This window comes from Grampus griseus, assembly GCF_964374135.1.
Source record: "Grampus griseus genome assembly, chromosome: 10".
NCBI lineage: Eukaryota > Metazoa > Chordata > Mammalia > Artiodactyla > Delphinidae > Grampus > Grampus griseus.
The window spans coordinates 101,597,992-101,618,520 of record NC_139004.1 but is presented as its reverse complement, the minus strand read 5'-3'; the positions used below and the strand labels follow the sequence as shown (position 1 = coordinate 101,618,520).

At 52.4% G+C, this 20,529-nt stretch overlaps 1 protein-coding gene across 1 annotated transcript in view; it reads right to left on the bottom strand.

The window, feature by feature from the left end:
* The window catches only part of NUP210 (nucleoporin 210), a gene marked incomplete at its 5' end in the record, with an annotated part of 98,567 nt that extends 82,829 nt beyond the window's left edge, over positions 1-15,738 (bottom strand). The window contains 3 exons of the mRNA XM_082662779.1: positions 3,511-3,642; positions 5,407-5,543; positions 15,566-15,738. Coding sequence (XP_082518905.1) covers positions 3,511-3,642; positions 5,407-5,543; positions 15,566-15,738 — 442 coding nt within the window. The remainder of the gene's footprint in view (positions 1-3,510; positions 3,643-5,406; positions 5,544-15,565) is intronic.
* Positions 15,739-20,529: the final 4,791 nt, after the last annotated feature.

The window sequence follows — 20,529 nt, the reverse complement described above, 5'->3', positions numbered from 1 at the left end:
ACTACACTTAGGGCTGGGCACCTAACAATGTTTGCTGAGCCACAAGCAGGTTAAAAACCAAACAGGCACCAACCTAGATAAGGTACATCCCTTCTGAGACTGGGGGGCCCTCCAAGGTTATGAAGGTCAAGTTCATCTTTACAACGGAGACTGACCAGTAGGGAGGATACAGGCTCAGGACACAGGAAGAGGGGATTTCTAAGGAACTAGTCCAAGCGCTTCTGGGTGGGGACACCCTCACAGCGAACGGGGAGGCAGGGAGTGAACCACCTGGTGCCACAAAGGTGGGCCTTGACCTGGGCTCTTCCTGAAAGGCCAGTGTATGCAGGCCTGGGTGAGCCAGGGTTCCCCCCGGAACTGGCCACATGCACCACCAAAACCTTAGGAGTGGGAGGACTGTGAAACGTGATCCCCTAGGACCACGGGGCACCTGTCCCACACAGGAAGGCCAGGCAGCCACCTTCCATTCCTGATACATCCACCAGCTGCCCAAGGGGAAAAACCAAAGTGACTTAAAAATGAATAAACTATTAAAAAAAAAAAAAAAAAGATGGAGAATAACAAGTGATGGTGAGGATTTGGAGAAACCGGAACACTCATGCATCACTGGTGGGGATGTGAAACAGCACAGCCACTGTGGAAACACTCTCCGGCTGTTCTTCAGAAAGGCACATATAGAGTTGCCCTTTGACTCAGCAATTCCACTCCTGGGTGTAGACCCAGGGGAAGTGAAAGCCTATGCCCACACAAAGACTCGAACCCATGTTCACAGCAGCACTACTCACAACAGCCCAAAGGGGGCAGCAACCCAACTGTCCACCAACTGACGGAGGGATAAACAAATGTGGTCCATCCATACAATGGGACATCACTCAGCCATGAAAAGGAACAAAGCACCGCCACAGGACACAACGTGGGTGAACCTTGACAACAGGCTCAGTGAAAGATGGCAGACACCAAAGACCACACACTGTATGATTCATTCATATGAAAGCCCCAGAAGAGGCAAATCTATACACACAGACAGTAGATGAGTGGCTGCCAGGGGCCGGAAAGAGAAAAGCACAAGAACCGACTGCTAATGGGGTTGCAGTTTGCAGTGATGAAAAGGTTCTAAAATTAGACAGTGGTGACGGCTGTACAACTTTGTGAATATACTTTTAAAACAAACCACTGAACTGTACACTTGAGATGGGTACATTTCATGGTATATAAATCCCAATAAAAATAAACAAACCTTGGGTCGTGGGGAGGGATAGATTGGGAGTTTGGGAATGACATGTACACACCACATGTACACACTACATATATAGTGTACACACTATACATAACATAGATAATCAGCAAGGACCTGCTGTACAGCACAGGGAACTCTGCCCAATACTCTCTAATAACCCATATGGGGCAAGAATTTGAGAGAGAATAGATACATGTATAACTGAACCACTCTGCTGTACACCTGAAACTAACACAGCATTGTAAGTCAACTATACTCCGATATAAAATAAAAATTTTTTAAATAAACGAAACTTTATTTTTTAAGTGACAAGACAGGAAATAGACCAGAGAGGTTAAGAGCAGGGGTTGGCACTCCACAGCCCTTGGGCCAGATCCAGCGCCCACCAGTTCTTGTGAATAAAGTTTTATTAGAACAGCTACGCCCCTTCATTCCACACTGTGTGAGTGTTTTAGAGCCACGCTGACGCAACTGAGCGGTTGCTGCAGAGACGATCGGGCCGGCAAAGCCTAAAACAATTCCTACCCAGCCCATCACGGAAAACACGTGCTGACTCCTGGCTGAGAGTGAACCCAGGACCCAACCAGGCCGGAGCTCAGATTCTGGCTCTGCTGCGAACGAAGGACTAGGAAGTGTGTGTGACTGGTCTGTGTGTGTCTGTGTGTGCACTGTGTGTTCTCTCTCAGTCTCCGCTCCTGGAAGTGAAACGAGTCAGGACAGGTGAGGCGCCCAGAGACGCCTGGCTCCAGTGAGCGGCATATGACCCCCGCCACCGTGTCGGGCAGGTGAGCTCCCATCAGCTCGCTGCACAAACTCCTCCTCGGCGCCCTCTGCCTCAAGACCAGGCGCAAATCCCACACCTGACACAAGGCCCCTTTATATCCTGTGTCCCTTGGCCTCTCCAATTTCAGTCTCAAGGATGAAACGGGGTCCCTGCCTGGCAGACCCCACATCCCTCGAGGCTCAGTCAAACATCCTGCCTTCTAAGAAACTGTTCTGACCCCTGACCTCCACGCCCCACCTCCAAGCCCCCTGGAGTTGCTCTCCCACCCAGTGGTCCCTTCACACTTTGCACCCAACGTGATTACAAACCGCACCTGCCGGGACGCATGTGGGGCCTGATCTACCCGCGGACCCCCTGGCCTGAGACGCTAGGGGCAGAGGCCCAGTGCGCCCGCCCCACCACAGCAGGACCCCAGGACCTGGCAGACCCAGAAGGCAGAACACACTCCATGGCCACCCAGTGCACTGAGCACCCACCACACACCAGGCGGGGCTGACCCTTCACACTCACTCACCAGGTCCTCGTGACCAGGTAAGCATCATTATGTCAGCTTCACAGATCAGAGGGGAGTTCAGAGAAGCTGGGCAGCTTATCTGATGAATGAATACAGAGCGGAAGGAAGGCTCGGACAGATGCTTCGAAACACTGATTCTGCCCCCAAGGGACATTTGGCGATGGCTGGAGAGATTTCTGGTTGTCACAACTCAGTGGGTGCTACTGGCATCCGGTGCATAGAGGCCAGGGATGCTGCCAAACACCCTAAAATGTACTGGGTAGTCCCCACCACAAAGAATTATCTACCCCAAATGCCAATCCTGCCTAGACTGAGAAACCCTGATCTATAACAATGTTTTGAAAAAGCCAGGGCAGGGGGGGCTAGAGTGGTCAGGGGAGATTTCAAAGACAAGGTGAGTCCTGGCTTGGACGTGAAGTTTTAGAAGATCCTTCATCTGGAAGATGCCTTTTGCCTGACCTACTTTCTTCAACAAGAACCTTAACCTACAAATTTTCCCTTTGCTCCTTGACCAAGAGGTCAGGTTACAGCCAAGACAGTCTGCCAACCAGCAGAACAGACCTTCCACAAAGAATCCCAGCCCAGAACAAGCCAATGTTCTGCTATGAAGTGAAGGATGGTACGTGGGGCTGGCAGCATAGACGTGCTCTCTTACACACACACACACACACACACACGCGCGCGCGCGCGCAGGCTGCAGTCTGGATCAGGAAGCCAGCCCCAGACCCCAGAGCCTCTGTTGTTCACAGCAGTGACCCCGTGAGCCCCTCCCAGCTGTGCACAGGCACGGAGCTGGCCTCCAGGCCCTGTGGAGAAGTGGCCGTGGCCTCGCTGCCACCACGGGCCTGGCGTCCACTTAGAGGTGGTCCTGACCTCTTCCACATTGCCCCACTGGCCGGAGCAGCCCGCCTTGGGGGAGAGCGGGCCGCACACGAGGAGAGAAAGAAACAGAGCCCGCCAGGCCAGTGGCCTCACCTTCCGAGTCCAGGGCCTGGATCTTAAGCTCCAGCGGGGAGTCCTCCAGGTAGAGCTCGCGGGTGGTGGAGACGATCTGAATGCCGTGGATGAGGTCCACGATGGCGTCGCAGCGCAGGACCTGGCCGGTGGCTGCAGGGGAGGGAACACAGGGTCAGCCGGAGGGCGGCCACCCCACCTCCAGCGCCTCATAGGTTGGGTGGTCTTATTCTTTGGGAAAGACAAGGGAAACCAACAATCCCCCCCAAGAAACAGGGCTGGAAGAACCGAGTCGACCCTCAGGACCTCCACGAGGCCCGAGAGTCAGCACGGACGTCCAGGAAGTAACGGCCTTCCAGACACTTTCACTGCCCATCTTGTACTTTTCCACCGCGAGCGCCAGCGTTTAAAGCTGTGTGCAAAACACTCTTCCTAGACTTCCGAGTTTTGTTCAGAGTGTAACCACTGAGCTAAACGACAAGGGTTCTGGTATGATAAGTTAGCCTCCAAAAGGACGATGCTGTTCTGAACGCCTGTCCCTACCCTGAGATTAGCAATTACACCCGGAATTTGTGCATTTGTGTGTGTCTGTGTTTACACTGCAATTTTTGCATAAGACTATCAACTACACTATAGTATAAAAAAAGAGTGTGCACGTCTACACGGATTTCTTACTTGCTCCATCAATAAGACACATAAATGGCATTACCTGGAGAATCCTCTAATGTAGAAAGTAACAGCTTGTGACACGAAATCATTCCGACCATTCTCCAGGCACCATATAACTACTTGTACACCCTTAACTTTGTGAGAAAGCCATTCAGCCCCATTTATCAAAAAACCTTAAAAATATTCATAGGCTGTGACCCAGTAAAGCTGCGAATCTATCCTTGGCAGGAAATAACCTGAAGGAACCCAAAACTGTTCCCCGAATGAAACTATTTATTTTCCTATTTGACACTGAAACAAACATCTGAAAACGATCTGAATGCCTCACATACGGGAATGCTTACAGCACAACCTCTGGTTAAGAATATTCTTCGGCCATTAAAAATACAGAGCGAAGTAAGTCAGAAAGAGAAAGACAAATACCGTATGCTAACACATATATATGGAATTTAAGGGAAAAAAATGTCATGAAGAACCTAGGGGTAAGACGGGAATAAAGACACAGACCTACTAGAGAACGGACTTGAGGATATGGGGAGGGGGAAGGGTGAGCTGTGACAAAGCGAGGGAGTGGCATGGACATATGTACACTACCAAACGTAAGGTAGATAGCTAGTGGGAAGCAGCCGCATAGCACAGGGAGATCAGCTCGGTGCTTTGTGACCACCTAGAGGGGTGGGATAGGGAGGGTGGGAGGGAGGGAGACGCAAGAGATATGGGAACATATGTATATGTATAACTGATTCACTTTGTTATAAAGCAGAAACTAACACACCATTGTAAAGCAATTATACTCCAATAAAGATGTTAAAAAAATTCTATAATAAAATGGGAAACTTTTCATACCATGTTAGGTGGGGGAAAAGCATGACAGAAAATTCATTGTTTTCTAAGCATCTTACGACCATAATATGGCAAATTAAATATGGGGAAGTGAAACACTGCACAACTTTCTTCATTTTGAATCAACGCCCATTAAGAGTTATTTTGGTAACAACTAATAACTTAGAAATGAAAGCCAGCCTCCACGGGAGGGCAAGCAGGACAAGGTTGTGGCAGGAGGGACCAGGGTTCATGCTGCCTCCTCAGTGTCGCCCCAGCTCCATGGGCGTCCTCAGACCCAACAAGAGAAGGGGAAGCGTGGCCATGGGCTCTTCCGTCCCTGTGGCCCGAGGCCTCAGCGGGGTGTTTCCAGCCCCTCAGCCCCCATCCCCACCAGGGGCCACGCGGCGCACTGGGAGGCCTTACTGATGTCCTCCGCGAAGATGATGCTTGTGAGGCGGGCGGGCTGGGACAGGCGGGCCTGCACCACTGCCTTCCGGGAGCACTGCTGCTCGTCCAGGCCCAGCGGCTCGATGCTGGCCACCTCCGGCCGGGTCGATGACCTGCGGCGAGAAGAAGAGAAGTCACCCTCTGGAGCCACTGGAGAGGCAGGGCTGGGACCGGAAGCCAGAGCCGCAGCCCCTCCCGATCTGTCCCAGACTCGCAGGACAGAGCGGCCAGGCTCCACCAGCTTCAAACCCAGAGGAGACAGGCAGCCGAGGCCCCTCTAGTAGGAGCAGGACATCCCGAGGGCGAGGACCTCCCCTCCCATCTCACCCCCACCCCAGCCCTGAACATATCACACAGGCAGAGAGTCACTGCTCGGGACACTGGAAAACACCTCCATGTTCAACAGTCACCTGACAGGACTATTCCAAGGAACTGGAAATAACTATTGGTGGGAAAAGCGCCTACGGTCCCTGGGGAGGAGGAGAGGCCAGGTACCTGCTGACCTCTAGGCAGGACCTGGCACACGGCAGCCTCCCAGACGGTCACCTCCATCCCCAACAGGCCCTACAAACCCAGAGCTCACCGACAGGAACCTTGGCAACAGGCACAAGGCCCAGCGCACGGGGCCGAGGTTACAGAGAAGGTGGGCGGAAGGGCAGGTAAACACCTTCGCCACAGAGGGAGGATGGGTCATTCTTCACAGAAGCGATGGTTAATCACCCTGCACCCCGAGGCAGGCAGAGAGCGCCGGACATGAGAGGGGATGAGAGGCAGAAGCAGGTCCCGTCTGGCGAACGCAGAGACACCCAGAGACTGTTATTAAAATACAGAAGTGTGCTGGGGGAGTGTGGTGGTTAATTTTACGTGTCAACCTGGCCAGGCCATGAGGTGCCCAGCTACTTGGTCAGACATTATTCTGGGTGTGTCTGAGGGTGTTTTGGGATGAGGTTAACATTTAAACCAGCAGACTGGGTAAAGGAGATTGCCTTCCCCAGTGTCGGTGGGCCTCACCCAATCAGTTGAGGCCTGAATAGAACAAAAAGGCTGACTCATCTGCAAATGAGAGGGAGTTCCTCCTGCCTGAAAGCCTTCAGAGGCGTGTATACACACACACACACACACACACACACACACACACATATTGTTTCTCTGGAGAACCCTGACCAATACAGGGAGAGCAAATAAGATAACGAAAGAAACTATCTACCATGTGTTAAGCCCAGAGCCAAATACTTCTGTCCATCAGATTACTTAACCCTCCAGGAGGCCTATATGGGAAAACCAAACCGAGGCTCAGAGAGGTTGAGTAATTCCGCAAAGCCACACAGCTGTACGTGGCGGGGCCAGTGATCAGAGCCAGGTCTGTGTGACTCCAGATCAGACAATCCTCCCACCACACGAGTGCTTCCCCCAGGGTACGGAGCACACAACACCAGAGAGCAGTGAGGCACCGATGAACTGTCTTTAAATTGACTCTTTATGTCATTTAATTACTACACATTCATTTTTAATTGTTTCAGGAAAAACAAATGTATCAAACTTATGAGCTCCTACATGTTAATACTGAAGAGGATGTCTGATGTTCAAAAACGGGGTCATTTTGAAGCAAACAGTAAGTTTTCGTATACGTGGTACACTAAAAAGGCAGCACTCTGACAGTGGCGTTTCCAGGACAGCTGTGAGGGGCGGGGCTGCCCATCAGCCGCCATTTTCCAGTGTTTCTATAAAACAAGGACAGAGCGGCCTCTCACACTGATAGCTGGAGCTCTCAGAACCAGTCTGTCCCCACACTGGTTGGGGAGGACCCACATGAGGCACGGAGGGAAGGGGGGAGAAGGCACGTGGGCCGCGCCAGCTCCCTCAGCCTAACCCTCGCGGGCTCTGGGCTCATGGCCCAGGCGGCAGGACGGGTCCAGGGAGCAGGGCTCAGAGAAGGCGGGGTCTGCACAGAGCTGACAGCTGAGAGGCCCACCCAGAAGCCAGCTCCGAAGGCCAGGTCACTTGGACACAGCATCACGTTCTGCCAAGGAAGCAGGTCCGGGCTCAATGGCTTTTCTGCCGGAAGAGCCTTCCTCTGTCTCCAGTTTAAACGAACGGCCGCTGCTCAGAACGGATGAGAGCTGCTCCAGCTTGCCCACCTGGTCGTTCTGTGCATCTCAGCTGGTGGTCAGCACGCCTGCCCACCCTCCCCACGCATGGACTCGCCTTAAGGCCCACGGGAGGAGCTTCAGGGGCCTCCCCGGGTCCCTGGTGCAGGCAGTGATGGTGACATGGCCTCACTCTCTGTTGAGAAGGTGAACGCCTAGGGCAGCAGGGTGCTGCCACTCGCCAGCTGTGTGACATTGAGCAAACAATTCCACCTCAATTCTCTGTGCCTGTTTCCTCAGCTGTACAACGGCAATAAAAGTGGTACCTGCTGCAAAGGGTTGGGGCGGATTAGATAGGATGACAGATGTAAAGCTCTTACTGCAGGGCGTCGCACATAGTAAGCTCTCCAACTCAGGCACCAGCAGGAGGTGCCTAAATGAAGGGCTTCGGGCCCTGAGGTGTTTGGCGAGATTCTGACCACAGACCTTTGCTTTTTAAAGAAAGTAAGAAAACATGGGCCCTTCTAGATTGTGATCGTTCATGTGTGACCTGTCCATCCCCTTCCCTGAATGAAGCCTGACCCTGATCCCTGCTGGTGGGGCCCTACCCCCAACCGCAGACATCCTCAGAGCCACAGGCAAAGATTCAGGCCCGAAGTAGGGTTCACCACTGCCAAGAGCCTGAAGCTTCTGACTTCAAGTCTAACCTCTGCTCTGAAGTTCTCCCTCCCCCAGCGTCCCCCCATCCCTCCACTGATGCTGACCCCTCCACTTCTCGCGTCCCTCCCACCAGCTCCTGTGCGGCCCGGCCTTGAGGGCTCATGGGAAATGGTAACTCTTCCACGGACCCATCCCTGACCCTGCTCAACCTCCACTCAGCTCTCACAGCTGGTCCTTCTTGGGGTCCCTAATGCACCCATTCGTTCATTCATTCATTGAATCCATATTCATTGGGTGATGTGCAGTATTCCAGGTACCGTTCTAGGTGCCGGGGACACAACGAGGTACAAAATACACATTAATCCCCACCTTCACGGAGTTTACGTTTTAGTGGGAGGAGAACAAGGATAGACAAAATGAGTGAGTGGAGGTGGGATCTCAGACAACAGTGCTATGGACAAATAGAAGGCAGGGGAGGGAAAGGCTGTAGTTTCCAACCGGATGGTGAAGGGAGCCTCCCTCAGAGGCGACATGTGAGGAGGAGGGGCAGACACAGGATCCCTGGATATCTGGGAGAAGGGCGTTCGGGCAAAAGCATGGGCGAGGGCAAAGGCCCCGAGACCATGGCTGGTGTGATCCTTCTCCTTGTCTGACCCCCTCGGAGACTGAGCCTGAGGACAGCGCCCGTGCGTGCTCATTTCTTGCCCTCACTGCACCCAGCATAAGACTCTGGTGCAAGTTTGTTTGTTTGTTTGTTTTTTGCGGTACGCGGACCTCTCACTGTTGTGGCCTCTCCCGTTGCAGAGCACAGGCTCCGGACGCGCAAGCTCAGCGGCCATGGCTCACGGGCCCAGCTGCTCCATGGCACGTGGGATCCTCCCAGGCCGGGGCACGAACCCGCGTCCCCTGCATCGGCAGGCGGACTCTCAACCACTGCGCCACCAGGGAAGCCCCGGTGCAAGTTTTTGTAGATGCCCCTTATCAGGTTATGGATTCTCTTCTAATCCGAACTTGCTGCAAATTTCTATCATGAATGACTGTTGAATGTTCTGCACCTATTGAGACCATTATATGGCTTTTCTTCTTCATTTTGTTGATACAAGAATTGTTTATTGTTGCTCAAGCAATTACATTGATTGGTTTGTGTTAAACCAACCCTGCATTCCTGAGATCCACTCCAGTTGGTCATAACACAACACCCTTTTTATGTTTCTGGATTTGATGTGCTGCTATTTTGTTAAGGAATTTTGTACTCTGCGTCTGTGAATTTCTTTTGCTTATAATGTTTGAGGCTGGTTTGCAATCAGTGTAATGTTGGCCTCATAAAAAGGAGCTAGGAAATGATTGTTCTTCCTGCCTTTCCTGAAAGAGTTTATGAAGGATTTGTACTATTTCCTCCTTAAACGTTTCATAGAAATTACAAGTGAGGCCACCTGGGCTTGGAGTTTTCTTTTTTTTTTTTGCGGTACGCGGGCCTCTCAGTGTTGTGGCCTCTCCCGTCGCGGAGCACAGGCTCCGGACGCACAGGCTCAGCGGCCATGGCTCACGGGCCCAGCCGCTCCGTGGCATGTGGGATCCTCCCGGACTGGGGCACGAACCCGTGTCCCCTGCATCGGCAGGCGGACTCTCAACCACTGCGCCACCAGGGAAGCCCTGGAGTTTTCTTTATGAGAAGGTCTGTAATTATAAACTTAATTTTACCAAATGTCCTAAGTGGACCGAGAGGCACCAAGGGCTCTCTATGCCTGAGAACCCTTCCCCAAGTCCTGCACAGGAGGTGGGGAGCCTGCGGTTCAGTTCTGGTGGGCATGTTGCTTCCTCTCCTCTCGAATTGCTCACCCACATCCCAGCGAGACCCCCTCCCAGATCACAGCAGCTCCCGACAAGGGCCCCAGGTGAGCAAACCCAGGGTATATATACTGCCCCGCCCCCCCCCCCCCCCACACACACACGCTGGGCAAACAGGAAGCAAGGCAAACAGGAAGCAAGGCAAACGTGCACACATGAGTGTCATTCCTGCAGGGGACCCGTGTTGGGTTTTGGCTGCCCAGACTCCATTCCCCCTCCTCAGTAACAGCACCCAGCTTTTCTGGGGGTGCTGCTCCCCTCCACCCTCAGACCATGAGGCTCCAGGGCACCCATGCTCCTTGGACCCTGGGAGGCAGGTGGCTGGGGCCGGGCCGATCGGCTGTGCATCCCCCTGGATGGAGGTGTTCAGACCCGGCGTGAAAGGCTTGACAAGGGCTGCAGGGCTGGACCCGTCCTCTTGCTACCCCAGGGGGCACCCGGCTGAGGCCCGAGACCAGGTCCTGCTGACATCACTGAGCCCTGTGTGCGGCCTGAAACAAAATCTGCCAAAACAACATCCCTGCTTTATTTAAACTATTTTGGTTTGAGCTTCCTGTCACATGCAGGAAAGTCAGGAGAGTTGAGACAAATGAAATCCCCTGACTGAATTCTTCAAGACTTGTGGCCTTATTTCATTCAAACTACTGGTACTATATTTTTTTAAAAAGAAAAAAAATTGTCATTTATTATGTGCTCACTATGTGTCAGGCTCGAAATAAAACATATCACAAGTGTTTTATTTGCCTCCCAACAGCCCTATTGAAACCCCCCATTTGATACACAAGGAAACCCCTGCACGGATGTGAAGTAACCTGCCCAGGGTTACATTCCTGGAAAACACCTCAGCCGGGCCTGGCTCTAGACTCCTGGTCCAGACACCACCTCCCGCCTTGTGGTGAATGCACCCAGATTGTTCAAAACAGAGCTAATGGCCTCCACCTACCTGGGGCTGCCCATGGGAGGGCCCAGGCCGCCAGACCTCAGTGAAAAATGGCTCCATCTCCTCAATCACCCCCTACGCCACATGCAGCCTTAATACTGCTTCTTAATGTGTCATCAACTTCCCTTAACTGCTACTGAACCTGGGTAAAACAGCCATTGATGAGAAGGTCTGGCACACTTCCCGTGCATCCCAGGACTGAGCTGAGTCTGTGACCTGGTTTTGAATGTGGTTCTGCCGGTGAGTGGGGAATAACATGCAAAGTATGCAAAGGAATTAGCGGAAAAACTGGTTCTGCTATTTGGTTCCCTCTGCCATCCCCACCTGCAACATTCAAAGTCCCTGCCTCTGGACTTGGGTCTCTGGCCACCCACCAGGGCAGCTGCCTGGACACCTGCACCTTCCGCCCTTCCCGGCCCCCCATCCGGTTACATCCAAGTAACCTTCGTATCTTTTTCTTACTTTTTTCTTTTATTTGTTTTTTTAATTTTTTTAAGACTTTTTTTATGTGGACCTTTTTAAAGTCTTTACTGAATTTGTTACCACACTGCTGTTTTCTGTTTTCCGTTTGGGTTTTTTGGCTGCGAGGCATGTGGGATCCCAGCTCCCTGACCAGGGATCAAACCCGCACCCCCTGCATTGGAAGGTGAAGCCACAACCACTGGACCACCAGGGAAGTCCCTTACATTTTTCTTTTAAATTGATTCTTCCTTAATGAAAACGTACTTTATTTATTTATTGGCCGTGCCCCACGGCATGTGGCATCTTGGTTCCCCGGGATTGAACCTGCGCCCCGTGCAGTGGAAGTGCCCCGTCTTAACCACTGACCGGCCAGGGAAGTCCTGAAACAATACTTTAAAAGGAAACTTTATATCACTAATGCAAACAGAAAGCCTATACCATTTGCGATCCATCCGAGGTAACGATAAAAACAAACAAGAATCGAAACAATGTTACTGCATTTGGGGGGGGTGGGGGACACTGTCACCCCCAAAAAAGAAACAGGCAGATATTACAGGGTATTAGGAAAAGCAGAAGGTGGTTGTAGGGGCCGGGGGACGGGGAGGGGTTATTAGCATTTAATGGGGACAGAGTTTTAGTTTGGGAAGCTGAAAAAGTTCTGGAGATGATGGTGGTAATGGTTATATAACAGTGTGAATGTCTTGATGCCACTGAACTGGACACTTAAAAATGGTTAATTTTATGATATGTATATTTTACCAAATTTTTTTTAAAAAGAAAAAATGGAAACAACATGTTGGCACCAGAAATTAATTTTTTATCTTGAGGGTGTCTAATGGGACAGGGGAACCCGGGGACAGGGAGGGTCAGGCCAGAAAGCTACAGTGGAAAAAGGAGAAGTGACGGTTGTGCAAAGAAGCAGTGAGTGGGGGCAGAGGAAGACACAGCCCTCCCTCCACCCACCTGCAGGTCCACCCTTCCCTGTCCCCCATGACAGAGGCAGGGCCTGCAGGGCGGAAGCCACGTCAAGGGGCAGAGCAGGCTTGGTTGGGGGGGGGGACCCACAAGGGAAGCAGGAAGAAAACCACCCACGGAAGCAGGATGGAACCTCTACCCAGCAGCATGGTGCTCAGGCACTGAAAACTTAAGATCATGAAGCAACACAGAAAAACAGCTGGGCTTTAACACTTGCTGGTGGTTGGTAGAGAAGGAAGTTCCCAAGTGACCTGAATACCAGGTTTGAGCTTCGTGGTGGTGGGGGAGTGGAATAAGTGATCAAAAGGAAAACAAAATGGTGACTGACTGTGTTACAGTCAAAGGATTATGGGAGACTTCCGTGGTGGTCCAGTGGTCAAGATTCTGCGCTTCCAGTGCAGGGGGCGTGGGTGTGATCCCTGGTCGGGGAACTAAGATCCCACATGCCACTCGGCCAAAAAAAAAAAAAAAAAAAAAAAAGGATTATGGGATACTTCTCTTTTTCTCCCTTTTCCCAACTTTCTCTCTCGTGTCATTTATATAAAGGATGCCTTAAAAAGAAGCTAATGAAAGATGCTTTGGAGCCCTTTCAATAACATGAAATAGCAAAAAAGAATCAGGAGTTTGCCACATAACCAGCAATCCCTCGTTGTGACTGGAAGGGTTCAATCAGGTCTGGCCAATTCGCCAGAGGCTGCAAACCCCTGAAAGAGGTGGTACGGGGGCACGGTCCCAAACTCAAGACCACTACGTATACGTGTCCCCCAGAGCACTGCCCTCTCTGAGGTTCCGACTGAAACGTGAACAGTTTTAACCTGATGCTCTCTACAGTTCCCCTGACCTTAAAATTGCCTGATGATTTGATGCTATAAAATCAAGAAACAGGAAAAGCAGACTTAAAGCCCCTGGGGCTCAGGCACGCAGTGGTTCCAGTAAAGTGGGAGCTTGGCCGAAAAGTCCAAGGATGAGCAAAAATTCCCCCAAGGTCCAGGAAGGTTTTCATTTCCTCTGTTCTTCACCTCACAGACTGCACAATGAACTCCCTAGGTGAAGAGGCTGTTTTCCTCCCAGGTATAGATGAATGTAGATAGAAAGCTTGCCTTTAGGCCCACTCGTAAAACTCCAGAGGGGACTCTTCAAACACTAAAGCAATACCTGACTGAACTAGGAAGCACACACTAAAATAAGGGAAACATTTCCAACGCTTGACTGACAGAAGCTTTTCCTGTGAAGTTAAGGGGAAAATCACAACCACCAAACACCTCCAAGACACTTAAGGTAAGCAGTTACACATTTGCAATAAAAGCTATGGGTCAGATTCAAAACAAGTTATAAGATACTTAGCAACCCTCTGATGCATCAGTGATTAGGGATGTTTTTTTCCCTTCCTCCTCAGAAACTATACAAGTAAATTAAAATCCACCAGCTCTTCTAGGAAAAGAAAATGCAGGCAGAAAAAAAAAAAAGTTGTTACTTCAGAAACGAAAAACACAGCTCTAGAATCTCAGAGGAAGCAGCATACAAATACACCGAAACGGATTCATTTGAAGCCAGCTGCTTTTAATAGCCAGCTTCCTCTTTCTTGCCCCCCATATCAAGAGAACAACTTCAACCAGAGAATGAGCACGGTCACCTGCAAAGTGTGGACTAACAGGTGACCTCCCCACACCAGACAGGGCCCTGGACAGGGATGAAGAAAAGTTAAAGAGAAGATGTGATATCAAGCCAGAAATACGACCCTCCAGAGGAGGCGGGCACTAAACCCAAAATGCATTTGTCTGATGTGGCGTGTCCTTATTTCAGGAGGTGACCTTCAGAACACAAATAGGTACTAGTAATGCACATAAGCTAGAAGGTAGTCTGAGCTCCGGCACCAGGCTCGCGGATGTGCATGGATGACTATCCCAACAGACTTAACACACGTTGGACTCTCTGTACTGTGATCACACCCTGTTACACTGTCTAGCCTTGAAACAGGGAACCAAAGGGAGGAGCAAGGGCGTAGCGCGTGGGGATCACCCCCTCCTTTTCATCTCCAGCAAGGTGGCGGGGAGGTGTGGTAGGGCCTTGGTCACACCCAGCACCGCCTGCACCCTGCTAGGAATGAACCTGCTCGGAGTGGAACCCAGAGGCCGCTTCAGGCTGCTGCTCCTCCATCTGAAGGATGGAAGGGCTGGACCACATCACCCAGCTACCGTGAGGTGGGGCGGACCTCTAGTTTCATTAGTTCCTGGGGTTCCCAGATCACATCCCCCACAAAAGGTGCAGAACTCCTGCGTCCCCCCAGGAAGCTAGGGATCAAGGCAACCCTGCTCTGTGGGCAACCTGGGGTGAACCACCAACCATTCCCTTGCATCTCTCATCTGTAAAACAGGTGCATCATCTGTTAAACACCTAGGGTTTTCTCCGAAAGACCTTTCATCAAAGGTTTCCGTTCCTCCCAAAGACGCTGAACGACTGATTCGACTCCCACACACACCTTCCCCACTTCTCCACAAGCCCAATTCCCACACCAGTCCGGCGCCAGGGATGAGTCCCGGTCACCAAACTCCGGAAAGCGGCGTCCCCAGCCTAGGTCTCTCTGCAGGGCCCTGACCACCTCTCCCGGAGCCTGGACGAGAAAGGCGTGCGACCACGTGGACGCGCATCCCGGGACCAGCTGCGCCAGTGCGACCCTCTCCCTCCGGCAGGAGGTCCCTCCGGAAGCCCCGGGGCGGGCAGGGCTTCGCTGGCCCTTCGCCGCGCCCGCCGCACGCCCTCCTTGAGTCCCGCCGACAGCAGGGCTCCCATCCGCACCACCTCCCGGGCGGGCCCCCTCCCGCCAGAGAGCGCGGAGGCCTCGGCGCCGCCATGCGCAGTAGGGGCGACCCACGCGCACGCCGCCGGATCACGCGCGACCAGCCGCCAGGCCAGTGGCCGCCCGGCCGCCAAGCCGGCGCCCGGGAGCGCGCGCCGGCGCACCTGCTGCGCGGGCCTGCTGGGGGCGCGCGGCTCCCGGCCTCCTGGCGCCGGCCGGGCCCGAAGGCCGCGCGCCGCAGGCCCCGCCAGACCCGCCCGAGGCCGCGGCCTCCTCCCCGCGCCCGCGCACCTGCAGCGCGCCCGCCTGGCCGCCCGCGCCCGAGGCCTGCCTCCCGACCCGGCCCCACGCCTGACCGCGCCTCACCAGCGGTAGCAGCCCTCCGAGGCCTCCAGCGTGAAGTTCACGCGCGTGGCCCGCGTGAAGGGCAGCAGCACCTTGGGGATGTTGAGCTTGGCCGCCGGCGCGCTGGGGCCCAGCGCCAGCAGCCCCGAGAGCGCGAGCAGAAGCGGCCACAGCCGCCGGCCCCGCGTCACCATCCTCGCCGCTCTTCACCTCCCGGGACCCGGAGCCCGGTCGCGCGCGCACGCGCGCGCGCTCCCCTCGTGCGCTCCGTCCCCGGCCGCGCGCGCCCGGCCGGCAGGTGATAAGCGCGGGAGGGAGGAGGGAGGGGGCGGGGCGAGGGCCGAGGCCTCGGGCCCCTTCCTGGGCCTCGGCGGGCCCTGAGCGCTGGAACTGAGGGGCCCGGGCTCCCACCCGCGGCCCCCGTCCCTACGGGGCGGAGGGAGGGGCTGGGGAGCGCACCCGAGGCCACGCGGGCCTGGGTGAGTGGGATGGGGCGCGCGCCTGAGTCACCGTGGGCGGGGGAGAAGGGATGAGGCGCCCTGCGGCGGTGGCGCCCCTCGACCACGCGGGAAGCACTGCACGGTTTTCTGGCCTCCACACTCGTATCCCTGGTTTCAAACTCTTGGTTTCAAACTCTCGGGCGACACTGCACGCGGATGTGGAGCCTCTCAGCCGTCCCGCAGCCATTCATTCGGCCCTGTTCAGCGCCTCTGGCCAATGACCCTGGCCAGGGCCCAACAAACAAGTCCGCCAGGCCCCTGAGACCTTGAGCTCAGACCATCAACACACAAAGGCCCCCAGGAAATCTGGAATGCGGAGCGCATCCTGGCCCACGCATCCAGTAGAGGGGCCCAGTTCCGCAACGGCAAACGAACTGCTGAAGCCCTGGGGGCCCTGTGGGTGCTCCTTCCCCCTTCAACCTCCTCCAGGCCTTGCCAGGGAGGCGTCATGATCCCCAGTTCTCCAGGAGGAAACAGGGTGAGTTGGCCTGAAGACCACGCAGCTACGAAGGGCAACACTGAGGCTCTCAGATCCCAAAGCCCTTCTTTGCGCTGCACCGACTGTCTTCCGGAAGCCGTGAGGAGGTTACCCAAAAGGCAGATTTAAGGCGCCAACGCTGCCAGAGCACATCCTACCCCTCCCCCGCACGAGAGAGAGAGAGAGAGAGAGAGAGAGAGAGAGAGAGAGAGAGAGCGCGAGCGCGAGAGCGAGAACGTTCAGCATCACTGAATTGTGCGTGCAGAAACCCTAAATCTTAAATTCACTTTACAGGTTGTGCCCTAGGTTTGTAATAGTCTTTGTCACGAATTACAGGAGGGGGTGAGCTCTGCAGGTACTCTGTGCACCAGTGCCTTTAAAATGTTAATCTGCTGCGGGGAGGGCCCAGCCTAGTGGGAGGTCAGGAAGAGGCGGGGTAAGTGCACTGGGGCCCAGCCTGTGTGAAGGGTCCAGGAAGTGTGCCCTGGATTGTAACCGGATACGCACATGGATGCCCCTGCCTGATGAGGGAGGGAGAAGCTGAATTTCAATCAGGCTGGGAAAGGCTTCTTGGAGGAGGTGGCCCCTGGGCTGGGCATAGACACCTCACTAGGCTTCAGAGAGGCCCAGATGGTCTGAGCGTGCCCCTCAGGGGTCATCCAGATTTTGGATGGTGAGGAGGGCTGTTTGGGGATCACCCTCAAAGCCTAAAGGCCCCAGACCAGAGATCTCTTGGAGCTGGGCTCTTCCCTGGGTGGGGAAATTCCAATGGGTTCTCTTGTCTAAAGAAACAAGAGTTGTATGGACAAAGCAGCCTCAGAGCAGGTATCTGTGAGGAATTTTTAGTGTTCTTGTTTGCATGTTTTATTGATTCATTTTTTAGTAAATAACAGATGAGTTTAAGCTAAAAAAGACTCAAAAGGGCTCATAGGAAAAGTGACTCCCCCTTACTACCCCTCACCCAGTACCCCTCCCAGAGGCAACCAGTATTTTCTGCTTGTGTATACTTCCAGACAGATTTTATGCATATACAAGCAAATGCCTGTGTGTATACAGTTAAAATTCATGATATATAAAAAAAAAAATTCATGATATAACTTATCATGTTCCAATTATGCCCACTTAAATTGGCAAACCAAGAGCCTTGCCCAGCAGGTAAATAAATACAAAGGACTAGGCGGAGTATCAGGGATCTTAAGCCCATCTGGCCTGTTAGGATCATGAGTCCCTATGGCCCCATCTTCCCAGATCTTCTGATTATTGAGAAGAAATCAGTAATGTGGATTTGTAGATGAAACAGCTCAACTGTAAATGAATGCAATTGATTTATTAAAAACAAACATGCACACTCTTGGCCATTTATCCCAGGAAAATGAAAACGTATGTTTACACAAAAGCCCATACATAAAATGTTCAAAGCAGCTTTATTCATAATAGCCCAAAACTGGGGCTTCCCTGGTGGCGCAGTGGTTGGGAGTCCGCCTGCTGATGCAGGGGACACAGGTTCGTGCCCCGGTCCGGGAGGATCCCACATGCCGCGGAGCGGCTGGGCCCGTGGGCCATGGCCGCTGAGCCTGCGCGTCCGGAGCCAGTGCTCCGCGACGGGAGAGGCCGCAGCGGTGAGAGGCCCGCGTACCGCAAAACAAACAAACAAACTTAATAACCCCAAACAAAACAGCATAGAGGTCCTTGCACAGGTGATGGTTAAACAGACTGGGTGCATCCACACCATGGAATGCTTCTCGGCAATAAAGGAACAAGCTGTTGACACACTGGACAACTCAAATCTGCAGGAAATTATGCTGAGTGGAAAAAAAGCCAATCGCAAAAGGTTACATACGGCATAATTCCATTCATATAACGTTCTTGAAAAGCAACGTTATAGAACTGGAGAACAGGTGAGTGACTGACAGTGGGTGAGGGCCAGACGGGGTAGGGGTGGGGGGTGATGTGGCCATAAAAGGACAACATGTGAAATCTCTGTGCGGCTGGAAATGTTCTGTCTTGACTGTGTCTATGGTAAATCCTGGTTGCGATGTCCTATGGGTTTTTTTTATTGTTGTTTAATTGAAGTATAGTTGATTTACAATGTTGTGTTAATTTCAGGTGTACGGCAAAGTGGTTCATTTATATATATATATTTTCAGGTTCTATTCCATTGTAGGTTATTACAAGATATTGAATATAGTTCCCTGTGTGTCCTATAGTTTTGCAAGCAGTCACCATTGGGGGAAACTGGGAAAAGGGTGCATGAGTCTCTCTTTACGTCTTAAATATGTCTCTCTCTATGTCTTTTTTTTTTTTTTAAAGAATCAATTTTATTTATTTATTTGTATTTGGCTGCGTCGGGTCTTCGTTGCAGCGCACTGGCTTTCTCTAGTTGCGGAGAGCGGGGGCTACTCTTCGTTGCGGTGCGCGGGCTTCTCAGGCTCAGTAGTTGTGGTGCACGGGCTTAGTTGCGTGGGGTCTTCCCGGACCAGGGCTCGAACCCATGTCCCCTGCATTGGCAGGCGATTCTTAACCACTGCGCCACCAGGGAAGCCCTCTCTCTATGTCTTAAAACCGCATGTGAATCTACAGTTATCTAAAAAGAAAAAAGTTTACTTACACAAACAAAAAAGCAAACATACAAACAGGCCTAACAAAATAATCCGGGTGGACACAGCTTGCTGGCCACCTGTATGCTTTAATTTAAGGCGGTCAGGAAATTTCCCCAGCAAAACACTACGAACGGGAAGCAACAAAATGATGGATAGAACATTTTCCCATTTGAGATGTTTCCCTTTCTTTATATTGTCCTTAACTCTGTCACCCCCCCATTTTCACTTGCCAGTGAGCCTGGTAAGGGACCATGTCGGGGCCCCGGGGTCCATGCAGCACCCTCCTTCTCTGCCTTTGGGCGCCTTCTCTGGGTATCAAGTGCTATATCTGAGAGTCAGGGAGACAGTGGGCATGGCCTGAGCAGGCCACGCTGCCCCAGGCACAGAGACCCTCAGGGATGAAGAGACCCCAGATTTGTCTACCTGATAAATAAAATGAGACAGGAAAATGACTTGTATCGGCGACTTCCACGCTCGCTCGGAGAAACCTTACAGTATCTGAGTACCATCTGTGCTGTTATTTCCTATTTGTCTTTAAATCAAAGTGTTTACATATATTTAAAAAGGAAACTTTGTCACTCCAGTAAGTAGAAAAACAGTATCTGTTGCCAAACTAGAAGTAGCCACAAAATAAATACAATGAAACAAAGGGATGCCGTTAAGTTACAAGGAGACACTGTTTCCTGTCAAAGGCTCAGAGCCCAAGGCCTGTTCTCACCATTCAGAGGGAGAGGACCAAGCACTGGACGACAGGGGCCTTTCTTCTTGAGCGAATAAGGGTTGAGAAGGAATTTCAAAGGCAAGGAACTATTCTTAGTGGTATGTTGTCATATTAGAACCTATCTACCATCTTTTTTTTTTTTTTTTTTTTTGCGGTACACGGGCCTCTCACCGCTGCGGCCTCTCCCGTTGCGGAGCCTGTCGCGCAGGCCCAGCAGCCATGGCTCACGGGCCCAGCCACTCTGCGGCATGTGGGATCCTCCCGGACCGGAGCACAAACCCGCGTCCCCTGCATCGGCAGGCGGACTCTCAACCACTGCGCCACCAGGGAAGCCCTACCATCTTTTTGCAACAAATAGATTTTTTAAATTGTGCAGTGGAAAAGCTCAAGCATTCACAAGAGTTGATAGAATAGTATACTGAAGCCCCAGGCATGACCGTCCAGTCCCGTGACCATGTGCCTGCAGCCAACCCCAGCCCTCACCGGTATCATTTTGCAACAAATCTGAGGCATCCTACCTCTAAAAGATAAGGACCGTTTTAGAGGTACACTCTAACCACAATACTATTACCACATCTAAAATACGAACAATAATTCCTCAGTCATAAAATATGCAGAGTTCAAACTTCCAAGTGTCTCATAAACATCGTAGCTTTTTTTTCACAGTTTGTATTTTCAGAATCAGG